The 22,350-nt window shown below is 38.6% G+C and overlaps 1 protein-coding gene across 2 annotated transcripts in view; it reads right to left on the minus strand.

Moving 5' to 3' along the window:
* The window catches only part of LOC132955970 (rho-related GTP-binding protein RhoN-like), a 30,770-nt gene continuing 8,420 nt past the window's right edge, over window positions 1-22,350 (minus strand). Inside the window, exons 3-5 of one of the 2 annotated variants that reach the window (XM_061029083.1) lie at window positions 8,743-8,846; window positions 4,322-4,456; window positions 1-1,011 (exon numbers count right to left, since the gene is read on the minus strand). In XM_061029083.1, coding sequence (XP_060885066.1) covers window positions 757-1,011; window positions 4,322-4,456; window positions 8,743-8,846 — 494 coding nt within the window. In that variant the 3' untranslated portion in view covers window positions 1-756. Of the gene's footprint in view, window positions 1,012-4,321; window positions 4,457-8,742; window positions 8,853-22,350 lie in introns of both variants that reach the window. The other variant, XM_061029082.1, reaches the window with a different exon arrangement.

Raw genomic sequence — 22,350 nt, forward strand, 5'->3', positions numbered from 1 at the left:
CTCAGCAGAGCAAGTTTTTTTTATTTCATTATCACATGTACAACATACTGTAACAGTCACCTTTACTCCCTTTGAATGACTCGTCCCTCCAGTGTGCATTATTATAACAGTATTAATTTCACAACACTTCAGTATTATGTGGTCAGTGATGATTCAGATCTCAATATTAAAAGCACTTGTGGTTTAAGAAAATTAGTGTGATCTCAGCCCACAGTTTCTTTGTAGTTTTCTTTTTTTTGTCTGTCCAAATGTTGTTTTCAATTAGTCATGAAGTGAAACAGCAGAGATCATTCGAGACATTTGTGAATGACTCTTAAAAGTTTGCGTGCATCGTATTTGTGCTTCGTTTACTTAAACACTTAAAGAAAGAATAGCATTTCAAAAAAAAGGAAGCAACACAAAAGAGGTCAAGACCTTCAAGTTGATATTTCTTATCGTTAAATTTTCATTTCATATGCACACTCACTTTTTATCTGTCCTCATATTTCATCTCTCACCTCCCTTTTGTGTCCGTGACGATGTTTGTTATATTGTTCAAGTAAAAGTGGAACTTCCCCTGATAAGAACACGGCCACAGAGAAAGATAACAAGGAAAGACTTGACAAACAACTCCTCAAAAGAACTCCACGGGGAAAGCAATCGTTCTTGTATCTTCCTTTATGCAGTGCAAAGATCTGACAAGAATTCACCAATAAATTAAGTTCATGTGCAGTATGGCTGCATGTCCATCAGTGCACACGGGTCAGGTTGCTGGTCCTACATGAGTGTGCAGCTTTTGGCCCGGTCCTTTCTGACGGGGGGAGTCTGCTCGTGAATTTCAGTCCGAGGCGGCTGCTGGGAGACCCGCTTCAGGCCGCGACGTGATCCAGCACGTTTGAGCTGAGGCCGGTGAATGCGAAACACGGACGACAGTGTGGTGACGTGGAAAACATCGCGGACGCTGTTCTCAGAGTACTTCGAGGTGCACTCTGCGTAGGCCACGGCACCGATCTGCCTCGCCAAATGAGTTCCCTGAAAACACAGAAAAACATAGAATATGGGTCTGTTAGGAGAAATATGAAAGAGTTCTAATTCTAAAGAGCTGCTCTTGTGATGATTGTTATTCTAATATGTACCCTCCTTTTTTGCTCTCTTTTGGTGCCCATTAATAAGAGACATATCTGGCTCTTCAGTTGTAAAATCTCCACCAAGTCTACAGATATTTGGTAACTTTATCTGCCATTTGGTGTGAGCCATGTGGTAAATATTTGCTGTAGCTTCTGCTTTGAATATGATGGTGCAGATACGGAGACTTAACCAAAACCTGTTAATGTGCCGGCTACTAGATCAAATGAATAACCTTAATAACCCTAGAAATTATGTAAGAAACTGTAGTTGAAGAGTATGTCATTGTGGGTCTTTAGATTAGATTAGATTAGATAACATTATTGATCCCCAGCAGGGAAACTCATTTGTCACCTGGTCAGTTCATACACACAACAAACAATATCGACAGTACATCACAGTACACAACAAGTAAATAAATAACACCACTGAAACCATTTGAATAATCATGTACAGCCATGAGTCTGAAACACAACTAAAAATGTTCATTAAAAGATCTTTTTCCTGTCTTTCACAGACAGGAAAAAGATCTTTTTGGCCATCGATTTAGTTTCAGGTAGGTATTTAAAAAAAATTAGTCATGCAGCTTTAAAATATAAACATTTATCCAGCTGTATGCCTCAGTTTGCAATTGTTGTCTAAAAGCAAGTGACTCAGCCACAGAGCTGCTGAGTGGCGGTACTTAGAGCTATGTCATGATAATTGTGTTTGTGTGTTGATAAGAGACGGAGAGGTCATGCGGTGGAAATGATGCTTTTGCATGTCCTTAAACCATGTTGAACCTCTTGAATACTGCTCGACGCCTCTTGTTCCTAAAACGAGTGAAAAATAGGCTGTGATTGCTGCAAGCCCTTAAGTATTGTGAGTGCACCCCAGCCCTCTTTTAAACATTCTCAGAAGTTTATTTTATGATCACCATTTATTACTTCATGCTACCTTATTCTTTTAAGATCAAAGACCCCCCCCACTTAATAACAGCCTGTGATCTCGGAGGCACGATCGCTAGCTAGGGCATCCAGAAAGCTAAGATACTCCACAAAGCTATGAAATATTCAAGGCCTATCGGAGCAGCTGTAAAACTCGGGCGTAAAAGCTCTGCTTATTCCCAGCAGTGGTGGCAGCATCTTCAATCTGGACTGGTTGAACTTGCATCTGGTGCCGTTATTCTGCGGCTCTGTTCTCGGAAATCAGACTCTAGGCTTTTGTTTTGTGTGTCTTTTTTTTTTCTTGGGATTTTTGTTTGTTTTCATTTACTTTGTTGGCAATGGCATTTCTAGAGTGTCTGACAGCGTATAGGTGTTCAGCTATTAGTGTTAGTGATGCTAGCAGGTGGTGGTAGCAATAGTACTTCTCTTTAAAAATATTAAAGGCTTGAGATGTGCTTCCAGGGAGGCTGTATTATTTCTGCATTAATGGAAACGTTCCAACACTTTATGCCTCTCTCTGAAGACCGTCGGGTGATTAGAGCAGCATAGTCACACAGTTAATGAGAGGTTTTGTTCTGCTGGAGGCACTTACCCCCTCGGGATCCCATCACTTGGTCAAGTGGCTACAACCCCCAGCTTTTTAGCTGTTTGCATTTCATTGCTTTGTTTAAATAGGCCAATTAGGAATACTATGGTTTTATTTTCAACTTCAGCCATTTTCAACACCACTTCTATTTTCCATGTTTGTGTGCTTACTTTTTGGCCACGATTTAGGGCTCTTTGTTCAATGCTTAAAAGCCAATGTACACTTATTAAGGCTAAACATATTTTCACTGTTTCACTCTCTAATCACACATTTAGTCATACACAACTAATAACATAAGGAAATGCCATTTACCATAATGCAAAGACTTTATGGTGAAAAATGAAAATCAGAAGGGATGCATTTCAAGAAAAAACAACCTGTTAGCTACCATAGCATAACTGCTTACTTACTGTAAGTATTCCTCCTTGTCCAAGCTACAATTACTGTATGATAGTGTTACAGGGTATGAGAATACAGGTGTACATTTATACCTAACACGAATGTTAGCTAGCTAGAATTCTGTGAGCTAGCACACATAAGCTAGCTCATGTGAGCTAGCTCATGTTGTTAGATCAGGTAATGTTTTCTAAGGAGGCTGAATGGTGATGTTAGCTGTTATTACTTTGTTAATAAGTTATTAAATATGATGTTTTACCTCAACTATGTACTAAAGTACCTCAATTTTTTCTCAATGCATTGTATTTTTAGCTGCTGATCAATTTACTGTATATAAACAACATCACTTCATAACACTATTTGAGCTCAACCCTACTCATAACTTAAATCATCCACCATATCAAATTATGTTGAATGGATTTCCCAGTTTTGATACAGCTTAGTTGTATATATCAAAATGCTCTAAAAACATTTGCTCTAGTATCAATATTGTGTGTGCGTTCTTTATTTAGGATTAATTTAGCCAAGTAAAATTACCCCAATGTGAGTATTTCAGTTTGTGCAAGTTGGATGGCTGGAAGTTTGAAAGTTTCTCAAATAATTTCAGACAGAGTTTTTTGCTGTGATCAAATGTTTCTGTTAGAATGGAAATGAGTAACTTTATGCAGAGAAACTCATCTGGGATCGTGATAGACCAATTTTGATGTCATTACTGACAGGAAAATGAGAGTGGTTACATTTGCTTTGTCGGAGGTATGGGAAAATATTAATATGTTGACAAAAGGGTTCCAAGAAGCAGGAATTCAAATTTACATGAAAATAGGCTATTAAAATTCATGCATGCCACTGTTCATCGCTTCAAGACACAAACAAAACAATAGCATTATCGCACATCCGCCTGTTTGTCTCTATCTTTGTTCAGTCCTGGCTCTTTTATCCTCCTTGTGTTGCCATATTTGTTGAAGTTATGATCTGAAGCAAATGTCACTCTCAAAATTAATTTTTCAAAAGTTTTGTTTATGTGCACAAGGGATGAAAGTAATGGGTGTCATTTGTCTCAATAATACTTGAGATTTGTATTATTTGTGTTCGGCAAATTAATATGCAGGGAAAGTTGTAGAGCAGTAATTGTTTAAAACCGTATGTTAAGCATGTTCCAAATATCATACTGTTAGATAAGCTGATAAAAGACTGCTCAGCTGTCGTTCATTTCAAGCTGGGTTTGACTCTGATGATTGCAGACGCTGGTTTGGTTTCCATGGTAACAAAAAGAAACATATATAAAAAGATGAATGGCATTTTATCTAACCTGTTCGTGAGTGACAGGAATGAGTCTGTGTTTGGAAAGCTCTCTTAAGACGTTGAGGTCCGTCCTCATGTCCAACTTGCAGCCGACCAGCACCACTTTGGCATTAGGACAGAACTCCTGCGTCTCGCCCTGCCACTGTGTATCAAAAGACAAATACATGTTAGTGCACAGACACCACAGAGACAATGAAATTAACACTTATACCTTTCTGTTTTCCATCTCATCCAAAGAGCATGGACATTAATGAGTCAGAGTCTGATGTTCCATGTCAGGATAATCAAGTTCTTCTACTTTGAACTGTGTATAAATTCCTCCTCTAAATACTTGAACATGTTGTTACACGTATTTCTGGCAGTAAACACAGAACATAGATTAAATAAATATACAGTGCGACTACACATACGGCCTTTATTCATTCAACTTTTCATTTAAGATCCCTCAACCTGGAAAGTGTTTTATTAACAGGTAAAAACATTTGGATTATTGCTTGAAGAATAATTCATATTTTATTTAGAATCAAAACAAGTTGAGAGCCTTAGCTGAAGAGGTTTAAACATTAAAAAAAAAGTTTTGATAAAAAAGCACGTTTGTATTAAGCCAGTGTAAGTAAGTATTATGTTCATTACACCATGTTGCATATTTGGTATTTGGACACTCAGCTCTTGTTATAAACTTGAAACATTTAGTTTAACAAAGTCTTTTTCTAAGTTTATAAATTTAAACTGATTTTTTTTTTCCACCAAGAACCTCCAAAAATTTTTTGCCTCTTCCTCGAGGGCCTCAGATCTGAACTTACGGCACATTACATCTTGACAAGATAACATTACAAAACAACAACTAGTTTAACAAGATAAGCAGGGCAAAAGTTTAGTGCAGGGCACTTTAGTTAATGCTGCTTCTGGTCAGACAGTGAAAATGTAAATAGACAGACAACACTGATTATATTTGACTGACATTACTCAAACTATTTAACGCTTTGTCTCTGCAACTCCAGTGATTATCTCCTCACGACATGGCACAGGCAACCACTTCGCACACTTGCTTCATTTGTTCCCCTTGACAAAGACATCTTTTTTCTTTTTTTTTTTTAAAGCTGGATGTGTGTGTGTCTCTGCTGTCGGGGGCTCCAGAGTGTTATGCTGTTGTGCAGAGTGAGCCGTTGCCTTTCAATAGGCCAGTCCACTGAACAGTATGCAACTGTTAATAAGCACCAATTTAGATGAGTCACAAAGGAGCCATGGGAAGAGTGGTTTATTGTTTGTGTTAATGTTCAGAATAAGTGAGAGTTTTGTCCAGAATGAAGAGCAGAATGAGAGCTGTCGGAGCTAAGAGTCTGGTTTATCAAGAGGAAAATAAGGCTGCAGTTTTTAATAACAGCTGAATTTTTAACTGCATATTTAAATATACTTAACCACTCAGAAATGCGGAAGCTATCATTGAGAAGACTGAGTTCATGCCTGCAGTAATATTTCTACAAATTAAGGGATGTTTAAAGACGTTTGAGGCATTAACATTAATTTACACACATTACTGGTTTACAAACCATGAATCTAAAGAGTTTAACAGTTGTACCTTTAATTGAAATTTAGGTTGGGTTGTTCTGAAACTTGATGCAGACCTCCAAGTTCTCAGGATGAAATGTAAAAACTAAAACAATGGCTTTATGGCTCTAAAAAGTGTTTTTATGCTAACCTAAGAAAGGGCACGGGGTGTGCGCCTTTACACTATACCTGTTAAACGTTTGCTTTGTGGAACATGCTAGCATGCTTATGTTTTAGCATTTAGCCCAAAACTTGTATTGTTCTTTGCTGCAATTATATGTGCACTGTGAAAAATAGTAATTTGTTCAATCTTTGACATTTTGGTCGACATCTGAGTCGAATTGAGTTAAATCAGGAAAAATGTGAAATGTTTCTGAAATAACAGCTCTAGCAGCTTGTTTCTTTAATGTCATTTTTTGGGGGCCAGTTTTTGCCTTTACTTGATAGTACACCTGCAGAGAAACAGGAGACATTGGAAGGAGAGGTTGGGGGATGACATGCAGCAATTGGCCGAGGTCAGATTCAAACTTGCAGCTGCTGTGACAAGGGCTATAGCCTCTGTATACGGGGTGCTCTCTAACAGCTGAGCTAAACCTGTGCACCTAGCAGCCTAGTTTCATGAAAAAACAAGTTTTGTTTTTTACCGGCTGACCTTATGCTGACATGTTCCACTTCTCAGAGATGGTGGTGTGATTACAATTAAAGACACTTACAGACAGTGCTTTCTTGTTGTCTGTTGGTATCTGTGCATAATGTAATTTGCAGTCTTTAAGGATAGATACAAAACATAAAGCATTATTGTAGCTTTCATCATTTCGTTCACAAATAAAGTGATTCTTCAATCCAAAAGAGCATCAGAATGGAAAGAGACAGGGAAAAAAATAGCGAGACGGGGGTGTTAGGGTGTTTTCAGTCCTCCAGTCAGAAAGTTAAAAAAAAAGAAAGAAAAAGGTGAGAAAATGTCACTCGTGGCAAAGCAAGTGTTGAAGTGTTACAAAAAAGTGATAGTCAGGATAACATCTTAGGTTGGGTAATGCTCTGACGTAGGAGATTTGATGAGCATTCGAAGAGAACAAAGGATACAAAAAGTGAAAATGGAAAAATAAGGACTTTATGAGGTGTTTTTGTAGCTTAGTCGTGCTGTGAAAAGAATATTCCTTCTCAAAAGAAAATTGGAGGGCACGAGGACTTGTTAGTCTGACAGTTTGTCAGAAATGGCTAAAGTAAAAGTGCTGTGTACTACCAGGGCATTATTCGAGAAAAGAAGCTTGCTGATGGAAAATATGCAAAAAAAAAAAAAAAAAAAAAAAAACATGACTAGGAAATTAAAACAAGACAAAATGGCACATTGCAATACTTAGACAGGATAAAGATAAGCTGTTAGTTTTGTCTTTGAATAGAGGGCCCATTCAACATGTCACTTTGGCATCCTGTGCATGCATTGTGTGAACAGTTTATTCACCACTATTACTGAGGGAACCTAAGGTCATCTAACGAGGTCAGCGGTCAAGTTAGTTCTCAAGTGGACCCCCTGTAGATGTGAGAATTTGTCCACCATGAAAGATTTGTGTTTTGTCTTATGCTGATGATGTCATTGATGAATGACGATACGACAGCAGGAATGTCTTCGGACTCGGAAAGGTCAAACACCCCAACACTTTTGATGTTCATCAACAGTTTTGGGTACTGCAATTGAAAAAAAAAGAAAAAAGTCGAAATACTCAACCGTTGGAAAGGTTTTTATTATTAAATATTCAGGACTTTGGGAATAAATTCAGATCCTAGTAAGTCCATCTTCAGGCTATAGCATTTCCATATGCCATAAACACTTCCTTTATGTTACAACAACACTTAGAATACAGTCTAGACCTTCTTTTCGTGTGAACTGATGTGAGAAAACTTTATTTGTGTTTTGGGGATAAATGTATGAAAATTGATTGTTTAATGGATTAATATCCACTGTCATTTTTTGTGTGCAAAAATGTCTTTTAGCCAAAGCTAATATGAGGCTTCACCATTCTTAGTTATGCTAAATGACTGTTTAGCAGATTATTCCTTGTTTGTGTTTCAATAAACCATGTTATGTTGTAGGAGATAGTAAAAGTTAAAGTCCTGGTGGTTCCATTGCCACAACAAAGCTCCAGCAACAAACTTACACAGAGCAAACAGGACAAACATACAGACTTTATTTGGCTAACTCAGACTGCTGCAGCTTCATGCTAGCTTTGGCTAAACTTATCATTAACCAAATTTTAAGCTGCCCACAACCTTGGAGAACTTTAAGATACATTTGATTTAAGGTTATTATTTAGCTATCCTGCTGGACACGTTATCTTATGATTCACTATCAAAGCTCTCATAGTGTCATTTATTTTTAAGGCATTGTTTTTGGCATGCAAGGAGATCTGTTTTTTAAAAAGTTAGCATCTAGCATTACCAGGTAAAGAGCTAGATTTAAACTGGAACTTCTTGAGAATAAAAACAGAGCTTAAGATTGTGAATACTGTTCTTTAACTACTAATATTAGCATATAGGAGCTCGTGCATAACTTTAAAGTTGCTATGTGAATTATGTTTCTATATTGTTTGCATGAGGCCAAATAAATCAATTGTTATAAGAGGCGACGTTTCGATACGGAACAAGAGCTGTAGATATTGTACACTCTCTTTAAATGTGGTTATGCTTTAACAAAAATGTCTCTTGGCCAGCATAGAGCAGAAAAATGATTTCAGTGACCTTTAGCGTACACATTGCATTTGAGTTATGTAATAATACCAAAACCCATTCTTTAAGGCTCCTGTTGTCTGATGTCCTGACAGGAGACAGAATGTACCTTGAAATCTGTCACACTCTGTTCCCTTCTCTTAATGTGACACTGACCTTTTTCAGCACGCTGTCCAGTGTTTCTGGGCGGCTGATATCGAAGCAGATGAGCACAGCGTCCGCATCAGGATACGCCAGAGGCCGCACATTGTCGTAGTAGGCTGAACCTGTGGGTGAAAAGGACACAAAAACATGACCGACATTTCCAGGTAGATGCCATGTAATTGAATTTTTTTTTGAAAGTTAACTTTTCTATCTCAAAGTGAGTCCTTACAGAGCACTCTCCACTGAAATAACTATGATTAAATGTAATTACCATGAACTAAGCCATTTCGCGAAGGACAATGAGTGGGTGTGATTCATTGCTTTGGAAACAATCAGAGAGGCCCCGACCAGGAACCCCAGGTCTGTTCGTCTGACAGTTTTGAATAAGCTGACAGACTTGTGACGCTGATATGTAATATGTATAATGCCGGGCTCACAAAAAGCGTCACCTGGAATTTCAGAATGGCATGTTTTTCTGCCAGGGGGCCCGGCATTGTGACCTGGGGAAGGGGACACATTCCTATCTAGAGGGGACAACATTCCCTTTGGGTTACCCTCTTTGTCTCCAACACTACGAGCTTTTGTCACCACACACAAGGCTTTGGACCACTTCACAAAAAATGTGTTTGTCAGAAAAACTCCCATAGAACCCCAATGAATTGAACATACCGCTGCACATCCAATATATACCACGAACTGAAAAAACACATTACACGACTCACAAGAGTTCAAAATCTGAAGAAAATGTTTTTTTGCTTTTAAAATGTCATTTTTTTTAAGGTCACTGGGTTCAGATACAATTCAACTATAATGTATAGTATATTTTTACACTAAAATACCTCTTTTCTTCTTTTTTTTTATCACTTACATTTAATTACTCTTCCCTCAGTCATGGATATAAAGCTGACATAAAGCTTAATTAGCACTTGACCGTTAGCTTGTCAGTCGACGCAGCTAATGGTCGTATAGTCTCTTGTGTATTTCAAATGCAGCTGGAAAACCTTTTTATTTATACATTTATATTTCCAATTATTTATCCAATTTCACAAATGAAAGTAAAGGTTGAGCTAACCAGTTCTACAGCTCTATATTTCAGTTATTTTGTGCACGCCACCACAACCCTGCCTCTGCATATTCCTCTACTGATTTATTATATTATATCACAGAAACAAAACACACTGCAACTGCCATTCCACTGTGAAATTACAACAAAACTCCTGTTTGTTACAAACTTATTTATGACTTTATTTCTATCAGTTGCAACTGCAACAGACACCCCTAATCCTAACCATGATTCAGTCATATTTCTAAACAGATCCTTGATTAATATTTGATAACTGAATAAAGTTAGGTGAACATTTTAATATAAACAAATTCAATAAATATATCAATCATCAGTTCCCGAATCATTGTAAAGTTTGTTTCAGATGTTTTCACATCATCTAAGTCTATAAAAATGTGGAATCGTTAACATCTATAAAATTGTATTTTTCCCCCAAAGTTGGCATTATGTGTGCTACAGAGAGCAGCCATATTTATCCTGTTGTGTGTCATTCTGTTAAAATATGTCCCCCAAAGTAGAACACATGCTTGTACACGTGTGTTTCTGAGATCATGAACGTCAAAATAAAGGTCACAACCAATTTTCCCCCTGTCGCTTTGACTTTTCCTGCTCCTGGGCTTCACACACACTCACTTTTCTTACACCTTTTTAAGGTGCAGTTCAAGTCGTAACATCCACTGCAAATTGGAATGATTAATTAAGTGTAAGGAGAAGAGGGCATGGCGCAGATTAAGTCCCTATAAACCTGCCACAGGTTTCCATCAGTGAACAGACAGCAGCAGTTTCACAGCTCCACCTCTGCATTAGACCACAGCTGTGATAAACCAACCTTTAAAAGATTTCTCCATTAAAATCCACTGGATTCCACTAGACTCTGCTAAACTGAATAAAACAGCAATTTCTTTCTTTTCTTGATGTCACTGACTTTTTGTTGTTGTATGTGTGTGTGTTGTGGTTTTTTAATAAAACACCGTATCTTCATCTCAGCCCACCTGAAACCCTGCAAACTGTATTTATGAAATATTGCTGGACTAATCTGTGCAATAGGATGGGTCCCTGTAAAAGAAGACATTGCAGAACTGCTGTCGAAGCGCTTCTACAAGTACACCGGGCTATATAGACTACAAGTGCAGAGTCATGTGTTTTGGTCAGCTACTCTCAAAAGAAGTGGTGCAGAGTTTTAACAACATTCTTTCAAATACTTTTTGAGGTATTTGCCCAAACAACTGAAGTTACCACAGGGTCAGAGATAACAAATACACAAAATGTGTTATTCTTTAGCAATTTCTATATTTAAAACAGGCTGGAACTTATGTCTCTGCACCAACATATCTGTAACTTGGTCATTATTAGAGATGGCCGACTGAGCCTACTGTCACCCATCAATGATCCAAACCAATAAATTATTCACATGGCAGTATCCACAGTGAATTCACCTGTGGTGACTAATAAGTCCAGAAAAGTCTTCTTTTTTTTTTTCTTTGGAGAGTCCCCTTCCGAATGTTACATATTCTGCTGAGTAGGCATTTTTCCCACCCTCATTCTCCTCTCCTGTTTAGATATTATTATTCCTAATTATAAAAGTTAGGTCGAATTACAGAGTTGGACAACAACCATCCTAACCAGGAATCAGTTGCAAATATGCAGTATGCTCACTTCACTTTGCTTCATCTTGGCCAACCATGAAGACAATGTGAGCTGTTTATTTGGCGTCCAGTCAATCAAGTTTAATGGATTGCTCTTCTCAGGTGTATTAAAGTTAGTTGCTACTCCTTTGGCAGTTACATAGATTGTTTGTTCTTTTGCCAAGTCATCCTTGCTCTGTTCTTTAAACCTATCACTGCCAGAATAAACAAGCATCGAGACTCTCCTGAGATTGAAATCTCCTCGCACTGAAATTCTCCTCCTTCTCCTTCTCCTCCCTTCACATTCAGAAATGCTAATGTTACTCCCTTGCAGCAGCTTTATAGAAAACTTTAGGGCAATAATATGTCAGTATATTTCTGCTGAACAAAGTGTTAAGACTTTGTGTCCTGCTCTTTCATTTTGTTCACCACACTAGCATGAGAATGAGAGCTAAAGGCAACCAGACCTGGTTCCATTCTTTGTGTCATCAATACCTTTATCCAGCTATGAAAGAATGTAAATAATACAAAACCAAAACTATTCTTTTAATGCTTCAATTGATGCTAACTCACGTCTATCTTGTGATTAATATATGTTCTGTTTCTAGAAAAAGAGTGTGATTGTTACATAAACATTTCACATTCATTTAATGTTTTACTTATTAAATACCTCATCAGTAGGACATCGATAAATCAGTCACACTTGGATTAAATCCTGAAAAACTGCAGAGTTTACTTGACCACTTATAATAAGAACCGAGACACACACACACACACACACACACACACACACTGAGAGAGACTGCACAGACTGCAGAGCCAGCCTCAAGGTTCCATGATGTCAACTAATCCATGTTCAGCACTCCAGCAGCAGCTAATGTGTATTGATCTGTAGGCTTTTTTTTTGACCCTCCCGGGGACCTGTAGTATGATGCCCCTCACGGGAAGTTTCCTGCTCTTGTTGCTGCAGCGCACACACACACACACACACACACACACACACACACACACACACACACACACACACACACACACACACACACACACACACACACACACACACACACACACACACACACACACACACACACACACACACACACACACACACACACACACACTCACAAAAAAAAAAACTTCAGCCCATCTGTCTCTGTCTGAAAGCCTCAAGAACAAACTCAAAAAGCCACTCAGACACTGAGCTGCTTGTATTGAGATATCTCAAAGGACAATATAAGTGGAATTTTCGGGGTTGTACAGCTCGCTTTGCAACTTGTTTTTTTTTTTTTTTTAGTATATATTTAGGGTACAAAACACCACGGATTGCAGAGTGTAAAATTGAAGTATCCTGCCTCAAATGACTTCTAATGAAACATAATAAAAATCAATTTTTACTGAAATGCAAAATGTCAAATGTGTGTTAAATGAAAGGCTGGTGTACAGTGTTTGACACAGTGACGCAGAACAGGCTGAGAAAAAGCAACCTCATGCTGTGACTCCACATGGGGTTGTCATGCCTGTGATGTCTGAAAATTCACAAAAAGCTGTTTCCTTTCTTCTCACGTCTCTTTGCACACACAAACAAAACGCCGCCAAGCAAGTTGTGTCTCAACCTTGTAGTGTTTTGTAATCCACTTGTGTGCGGCTTCTGAAGGAAGGTTCTGTTCATGGTTAGAGCGAGTTTGTCCTCCATAAAGACTGCTGTGGAAGTGATATGTTTAAGACTGGAGTTCTTCACAGTTATGTGTTGCGCATGAAGCCAGGATTAATGACATGATGCTTTATATGTAAATGCAGACATGGGGCTGCACCACAGGAGAGGCCAGGTTGGTATTTGCTGTCCTTCTTACTTGGAGCCTTTCATATCAGAAACACAACATAAATCAATGCTTCTTTTAAAGTCAATGGACAGGCATAGCTTTCATAAAAAAACCAAAAATGGATGGAAATGAAATGAAAGCGCTACTTTTCTCGGGGAGTACAGCCACAACTTATGATTATTGATATCGTCAGTATTCAAATTTTCCAAAGCTAAAAGTGACATCTTGTTTTTTTCTGATCAACAGTGCAAAGCAGAGAGTTTCAGTTTCATCACATGCTGCAGAACAAAGACAAAACAGCAGAGCATCACATTTAAGAAGCTCAAAACAGAGACTGCTGGATGTGTCCTGTCTGCTTATTCCCTTTAGTAGATCAACTATTAAAATCATTTCCTGATGTCTGACAATCCATAGATGCCTTTTACAATTTTAGATATTTCTCGAGGCTGTTTGGGTTTTGCAATAGGTTCTTGGTGTTCTCAACTCGATATTTTCCTCTTATTTTGTTGCGTCTTAATGTGGATCTTGTGCAATGTAGTTTGCTGCTTCCATTAGCCCTTTACAGATTACAGTTCTGCAACAGTGCCCATTTCGATGGGCAGCACTATCATCACATCACCAGTCTCCCCCCCCATGAAGATAGCAGGTCAGGGGCATAACGAAATCAACCCACCATTCCGCATCAGTTTGTTGCAAACTGCACGCTAGGCTTACCAGGGGGCGTAGGTATCCCGCCTTCAAATGGCATTATGTAAGCATCTGTTGTTATGTGCTGCTCTTTTGTGTATTGTTTTTTCTATTGTTCCTATTTAGTGGTTATTCTGTGGAGGCAGCTAAATGTGTGCAGCACTCCAGTCCATGACAAAATTTGCCTAAGGGGACAACAAAGAGAAACGCATCTGATCTTTTTATATCATATCATATTGTATCGATCTACCAAAGAGCTGACATGTGTCGTGTGTCAGCGCCTGTGACATTTGTCAAAAACAGTCCACTCAAATGTCACATAGCAAAAAATAAAATATTTTCATATGAGAGCAAAATATGAGGTGACTACTGTATACAAAAAATTATTCATGTCAGTTTTTGTTATCAAGTCATGCATGTAACATTGCCTATCATGCATTGAACAACAGGATATGATTCAAATTTTAAAACAGCAGAAAATGAAATAATTGTTCAACATTAACTGGATGCAGGCAATCATTCATTGTCAACTTACTTTAGGATAAAGATAAACACAGCACTTTATCTGTGCATGACTTATCCACAAAAACAACGCACAAATCTTTCATTCTTGATGGGAATACAGACAGGCGACGGAAGAAAACAGAGTATTTTAAGAAGGTCACCAAAATAGCTTCAAGTGTCTGAGCTCTTTCAAAGTAAATGTGCTGTTTTTGACTGTCTGACATGTCACTGTGAAAACTTTTCTTTTTTTTTCAAGTTTTTACACGTTTCTAAATCATACATTAAAGGGAGGATATATTATCTCCTTTATGTTATCTCTCTTTTTCTCAACAACATCAACTTGTGAAACTCATCATGAAACATGCACTGTTATATTTTTGGAACTGTCTTTGGTTAGTAAAGCTCAGAGCTTCAGAGTGACTGATAAGAGACAATCAGACTGCGTGTCGTACCTTTCACTATTCTCAGCTCGGCATGATTCAGAAGGAACAAAAACACATCTTGAGATGTTTGTGCTGACAATCACTATTAAGCCACTCTTATGACATCTTTGTCTTTAGTCTGCCATCACACTCCGATATTCATTTGTTTTTATAGTCCTGTTTCTCTCAGTCATGCCCTTCTGGAGAAATAGTTCAGGTCTAAACTCCCCAAATACATTCAGAGCGGAAGCAGCAGCAGAATGTAATACTATTGATTACCACATATTTCTTCCGACACCTTCGACTGCTTCAAGCTCATCATGTGTGCAATGTGGTGACACTCCGACTATCTGGGAAATAATAGAAGGGAAATCACCCTGTACTTCCTGATGACTTTTGCATTGTAACCGATGCTGCTTAGACACACACAAATACACACTCAAACAAACACACAAACACTTTGCGACGCCCTGCAGAGTAAACTATGTGTTGTTGTGTCTCTAACCTGTACAGAATCACAACTTACTTCAAAGCAATTCTATCGAACCGAAATAACTTCAAATGTGTTGTGCTTCAGATTTTCTTTGCAATTTGATTGGAACGAGTCCCCAACAGGGCAAGAGAGATCGTATGATTGATTTCTAAAAAAAAGTCGCAATTATTTACTTCGGGTCTTTTTTCTACATAGAATGAAACTGGTTGAGCTGAGGAAATAAGACACCTTTAAGTACCAACTTTTACCAAATTTTACAGAAGATTTGTTTTAAAATTAGAGGTCACCTTGAAGCCAAAAAAAAAAAAAGTGATGTACGATTGAAACAAAATTGTCTGCATGATATACTGGCAACATAAAGATAAGGATGGCTTTTTTCTAAAAATATCTCTGCTCAGGTGTATTGAAAGAAATGTGTCACCCAGCGTTTTTGGAGCTTGAGCTTATTTTCTCCACTTTTTGTTTCCCTTTCTTCTTTATGTTTTTTTTCCATCAAACTTTATGAGATGCAACACATCATTGGCTTACAAATTGAATCATGGGAACATTACAAACTTACAAACTCGACATATGCATGGTCGAAAGTTTATTTATAGTCCTCATCGCAGCCGCTGTGGGTTTGATTCTGACCTCGGCCTTTTGCTGCATATAATCCTCTACTCTCCTACATTTCCTGTTTCTCTTCACATTTCCTATCCAAAAAGGCAAAAAGGCCCAACAAATAACTAAAGCAGTCATTTTAGGTCAAAGCAGTATCTTGGTAATTAAATCTTCACAGGAAAGCTGTGATGTTAAATGAGATAATCATTTCCTATTTATTGGCTATTGTCCAATCCCCTTTGTCCCCCAACCTTTGTTTTCTATTCCAGTTCTTAAAGTTAAAGCTTACTCTGCTAGAAGTACTTTGAACACTTTGAATTTGATCTGTTAAACTGCAGCTCTAAATGCGCAACAGAATGAATTTAAGCATGCTCACAGAACTCAGGAAGATAAGTGCTGTTTTCAGGCACATAGACGTACATGAGTCATGGATTTGCCTTGTTATTGCTGTCATGTGTACTCCTCTGCTTCATACAAAACAAAGTCAAAGTAGCACTTTGGGAGAATAAGTGATGGTGGTGGTGCCAATCACATCAAGAGTTGACTAGTTGTTTCCACAATATGCTTGTGACAACAGATTTCCACACACATGCTTGAATATTTTTCTATAGGGTTTATATGACAGTAGGTTCAGTCTTTATTAGTACTGTAGTAGTTTTTAAACCAATCACGAAATGGGTTAACCCAAAATCACTCGTCTACAGCTTACTTACACTCTGTTGGTCGGACTTACTATAATTCAAATGTCATTTTTTATGAACTAAAACATGAATACCAAATTGAAGTGAAATATGTACATGATGTTCAAATGTGTTTCTGATTTAATGGACACAGGAGGAGAAAACTGCCAGTGTGCAGAGTTTTGCCTGAAACCAGCAGTAATCCTTGAAGAATCCTTAATCTTAATGACAGTGACATCTGGGCATCTCCCCCTCCACATTAAAGCTCCCAGCTCCTGTTGTGAGTTTATATGCTGTCTAAGCAGCCTTATGTTTTTGTGAAGCGCCCCATATACAGAGAATCCCTTGGTTCATGGAATTTGTCTTTTGAGGAAGAAATGTTTATATAGACTACAACTCAGAGTTTCAAGGCCATACAGCCAGTAAGCCATATTCAGGACGGCCATTTTCCACCTGGGGAGGGGGAAACTAAATACAGTTAAAGTGTCAAACTGCTGTTTTTTAGCTGTTATTTGTTTTCATAAGCAACTAAAAAAAACAATGGACAGTTAAAGAACATCAGAACACCAAATTTAAGGTTAAAGCAACAAATTTGATAAGGTATACACTTTATGATTGTGCAAATGTTGTGCTGGAATGTCGTCTCACACCGTAAATGAGTGGATCGTTTATGAAGCAGAAACAAATCTCACGATTTTCTGTTCTCACACTGTACAGCCCAAACTCCCACAGTTTGGGGTTAAAGTCAGAGCTATGACATTTTTTCGTTGTCTCATACACACGGCTCAAATACACACACCGTCAAAACTCTCTGGCTCTCTCACTCTCACACACAAGCTAACTAGTTAGCTAAATCATAACAAATAGTCCCTGGCAGATGGAGGTTTGCAGCTTTTCCCTGCCAATGTTTCTCTCATTCACATCTTTCATGGTGGGAGGACATTCATCTGACAGGTTGTGCTTTTCAGAAATCAGGTGAAAACTGGCCTGAAATTGTCTAGTAGTGTTTCCCCAGGTTTACTGATTAGCTAGCATTAGAAACAGCTATGGTTAGCTTTTTAGCTAACATAAACGTAAGCTAGTTGGCATATTGTGTATACTTACAAACGGTACTGTTAACTAGGAAGTGGATCATGCTAACATTAGCTGTAAGGGCTATCAGATATGTTATTTTATCTTTTAATATGGCCCGTATGTAAGCAAAGAAAAGAGCTGCTAAAGGCAATTTAAAATGTTTGAAACATCCAGCTTCTGCCACTTTACTTATTTAAAGTTGACATTATATGTATATTGGGGGGAAAAATGAAAATAGAGACACAAAACCAAACCTTCACATATACATTTCTCGGTTCACTACAGAAGCTATCACAGTATAATACTCTACAGTAGAATCAGGGTCACCATAGTGCAGCCTTCCCTCCCTCCAAGTAATGGCGAAGGTGTTGGGAGTTGAACTGAGTGGTCATAGCTACGTCTTGAATTATAAATAAGCAATAGAGAGGGTCCTAAGTGGATGGATAGACCTCTTGAGTGCCCTCTGTGTGTGTTACTGTGTCCGAACAAAATGCACAACAAAACCTGATTATGTTTTCACACACTGTAGAAACTGAGCTGGGAGGTTTCAAACCACTGAAACAAGACAAGTGTCTAATCCTTGATGGATCTCAATGTAGCCTGACAACAATTTAAAGTTTTTGCGTTTGTTTTTCAGTCCATAATACTTTGGAATGTCTTCAAGCCTCGTTTTAATGTCATTTGGGGAGATGGTAAAATGACAGAAATCTTGAACGAAATAGCAAACAACACAAACAAGAGGAATATATTAACATGAAAATAAAAATAAATGTACATATGAACATTCAAATCACTACTCACATCAAACTTTTACATGAAAAAAAGAAAAGAATCAACTGATTTCGCTGCTCTTGCTGAAAGGGTGGATGACGTTCTACGTTCTGGTTGTAATGATAGCAGAATTCTGCGACTTTTGTTTAAGTTTGGCATTCTCTACAGTCATTAGGTTGTCATTTGATGACCTCAGTGGCCGCTCAATCATGTAAGGGTTTAGTCATTCGGAAATGTTAGCAGATGCCAAATCCATTAAGTACCTTATAAGTGATGAGAAGAATTCTAAAATCAATTCTGAACTTCACTGTAGCCAGATCATGGAGTCTTAAATGTTGAGTCTTTGTTAAGAGTGTAGCTGCTGTATTATTTAAGATGCATTTGCTGCTTACTATTGGGGATATCAGGGCTATAAAAAACAAATTCAGTTTTAACATAAGTACACATAACATCATTCAATGTATCTTCCTCAATGTCAGTACACACACTGAGGGAGGCTGAATTTCTTGTTTTTTAATATTTCAGCTGACTTACTGCCTTGCCCCTGTCATAATTGTTACTGCCACTAGTAGGCACAACCTTACAATTAAGATAAAGACGTTAATTTAAAGACATTGGTGTTTGGATGGCAGTTTGCCTCTGTTCACTCAGACTAGTCGACTCCATTCGACAGGATGCTCAGTTACACATCCACCACTATCTGAGTGATGGACCATTTCTCTCCTGGGAAAGTGAGTGTAGATGCATCTAGACCATTGATTTTCAATGTACCCCTGGTCGTCTAAAGGTCTGGTTGAGCAGAAGAGAATCAGACCAGGATCGCTCTAACTCTCACTGACACCTATTAAGCCTGAGCTCAACCCATACATGACTCGGAGCACTTAAAACCCAGCACTTCTCTTGACACAATGTCCCGTCTCTGCACTATCTTCATGCTTTGAACTCACCCACTTCTATAATCTCTGAGCACTTACTCATAAACTTACTCAAACATGCACAACCTTGCACATGCTAGGTAAAAAAAACAACATCAGCACTGGGACTAGAAACCCAGTCCCTTTGCTATCTGTACTCCTCTCCAGAAAGCACCTCAGCACATCAAGCTATTTTCTCACTTTGTTTCTGTCATGGAGCCAGGTGCCACTCACACTCTGATATTCGCTCGGAAACACATTTGGGTAGTGCTTTTCAAGCAGCCAACATGTAATTGGGGTCATAAAAGCTGCTCATGAATGAATGATGGATTGTTGAAGCAATCTCAACCACAGACTCAGTCGGCCTGGGGTGGATGGATGGATGTTGAGATGTTTCATACCACTCTTTTCATTTCCAATACCAAATTACATTACACCAAATGTGCATTTTGGTCAGTACAGAATGCTTTTATTTTTTCTATTGAGAGAGTGTATGACGGTGAACTGTCACTTATTTTATGGTTGGACAGTCAGTCATATAGATACACTGAACAAAAAAAAATGGATCCAAGAATAAATACTCCTTTATGGAGAAGATATGTTTGATACATTGGCCTCAATAGCATTGGGGAGACTGAGTCTTGAATCTGCTTTGATCAGTTCAGACCGGTAGAGTGAATGCTAATCCAAGAACAAGCAGAACCTCCTTCTAGCTAGCTAAGTGAATAAAAGCAGCAGCCTCTTTGACCTGCTACGTGAGATGGAGATACACATAATGGAACTGCTTTATTCAGTGTATCTTTGACTAGATCTCTGCCAGTGCTGCACTGTTGTTGTTAACTAACGTAACGTGATAAATGACCAGAAATCAGTTTCACTTTGCTGCTTATAAACAGTTGTTACTAATTGCAGCCAAAAAAACTTTAATGCCATAGCAGTTAATTGTTGCTTGCATTGTAAGCTGCTGTTTTGAGCTTGATTTTTGGGATTGTATTGGTGCATATCCACTTACCCAGAAACCGATCCGGCATTCAAGCTATTCGAGGCATGTCTAAAACTATTATCGGCATCAGAAATCATTAGATGGATTACTTACAATGCCAGTTGTTTTGGGCAGTATGTGACAGAAAGAGCACCTGTGTTTTTTTCTCTTCTTATCGACTTGTCTAACCCTCGTGGAAATATCAGAAGTGACATTCTTCTGAACAGAAAGCTGCTTAGGGGGACAGAGTTCAAGGCAGCTAACCTCAAAAGGTTCCTTCACTGTTTTAAGGTGTGACTCTTCAGGTCGATCCTGTTTCTTCATTAACTCTTACCTCACACTTTCACATGCTCAGCTGGGAAACCTGCATATTTTTGAGGTATGTGTTTTTGTCATGGGAAATTGCTGCAGGCCACAACAACTGCTCTTTGTCGGCAGCGCTGCAGAGGCGGAAAAACAACTTGGAATTCTAGTGAAATGTAATTTCTTTGAAGCAACCCTCATATGCTTTTGTTCTATATGAATCCGGGCAAGATTATTGTTCTTACTTCTAACCCTGATATATGGGTTAGATTCAGACACATTTATTTATCCCAGAAGGGCAATTCAGTTTTGCAGTTTACAGAGTCTTAATAAAAGAAATCAAGACAAAATAAGAGGAAACAAACACAGTCACAGCACCGTTCAACAATTCAACTCACGTGTCAGTGACAACAGAACAGCAGACACACAGGTCTCATCCACATCCAAAAAGAGCACCATAAAATACAACACAAGAAATGTGTTACTGCATCATGATGTTTAGGAGGAGTTTCCTATTCAACAGTATAACTCATGACACAACGTAAAATGAAGGGCTTTAATGGAATTAAGATGATAAACTAGTTTAAGTATAACTTGTCTTTAATGTGCCATTACATATATTGTTTATAAATTAGGGCAGCTAAATGAAAATGCAATCACTACCATCCATCCCACCCTTACTTTAATCGCTTTTCCGATTGGGAGTCCCGGGTGGGGGGGGGGGGGGGGGGGGGGGGGGGGGCTGGAGCCGCTCCTAGCTGTCATTGGGCGAGAGGCGGGGTACACCGTGGACTGTTCGCCAGTCACAGGGCTGACATATAGAGACTCAACCGGCCACACTCACATTCACACTTATCGGCAATTAAGAGTCACCAATTAACCTCACAAGCGTGTCTTTGGACTGTGGGAGGACGCCGGAGTACCCGGAAGGAACCTGCGCATGCACGGGGAGAAGATGAAAAACTCCACACAGAGAGACCCTGTCCAACGGGGATTCTAACCAGGAACCTCCTCGCTGTGAGGCAACGGCGCTAACCACTGCACCATCACGCAGCCTAAGCATTACCCTAAAAAATACAACTAAAAGTTTATTTAAAAATGTGTTCATTGAGATCGCCTCCCATTGTCTATCAGGCAGACAGAAAACCATTTAGCCTTTTCCCGTTCCTAGTTACAGCAGCCGGGTCAGTGGTCCAGCACTTAAATTATGAAGCTGTGGCTAACATTATTGTTTGGAAGCTGTCATAGCTCATTGTTTTAATTTGTTGTAAAGTCAGCTGATAAATGACCTTCAGCTTCAAAAAGTATTAAACTGCAAACTTCAGGTTCTCCCAACTTGACTTGAACGCTGCCATAAAAGCTGTACGCCAGACTGTCTTGATCCTTCCAGAAATAACCTTGCTCTATGGCTGAACTCCAGCCGCATTCAAATGCGTTTGATTGTTTTATTGCACAATCTGATCTTCACAAAAAAGCTCCCCGTCTAGGCTCTCGTGCTTGACAAGTCAATCACATGCCTACTCATAAAGAACAGAAGGGTAAAGAGGACAAAGTCTGTTTAAGTGACAGGTTTAATATTAGAACTTGATATGTAATTACCTTGGATTGTAGGGGGAAAAAAAGCGATTCTAGGGCATATTCATAATCAGCATCAAATCAGTCATTAAGAATGAAAAGGTCAC

Source organism: Labrus mixtus, chromosome 21 (assembly GCF_963584025.1).
Source record: "Labrus mixtus chromosome 21, fLabMix1.1, whole genome shotgun sequence".
NCBI classification, from domain to species: domain Eukaryota; kingdom Metazoa; phylum Chordata; class Actinopteri; order Labriformes; family Labridae; genus Labrus; species Labrus mixtus.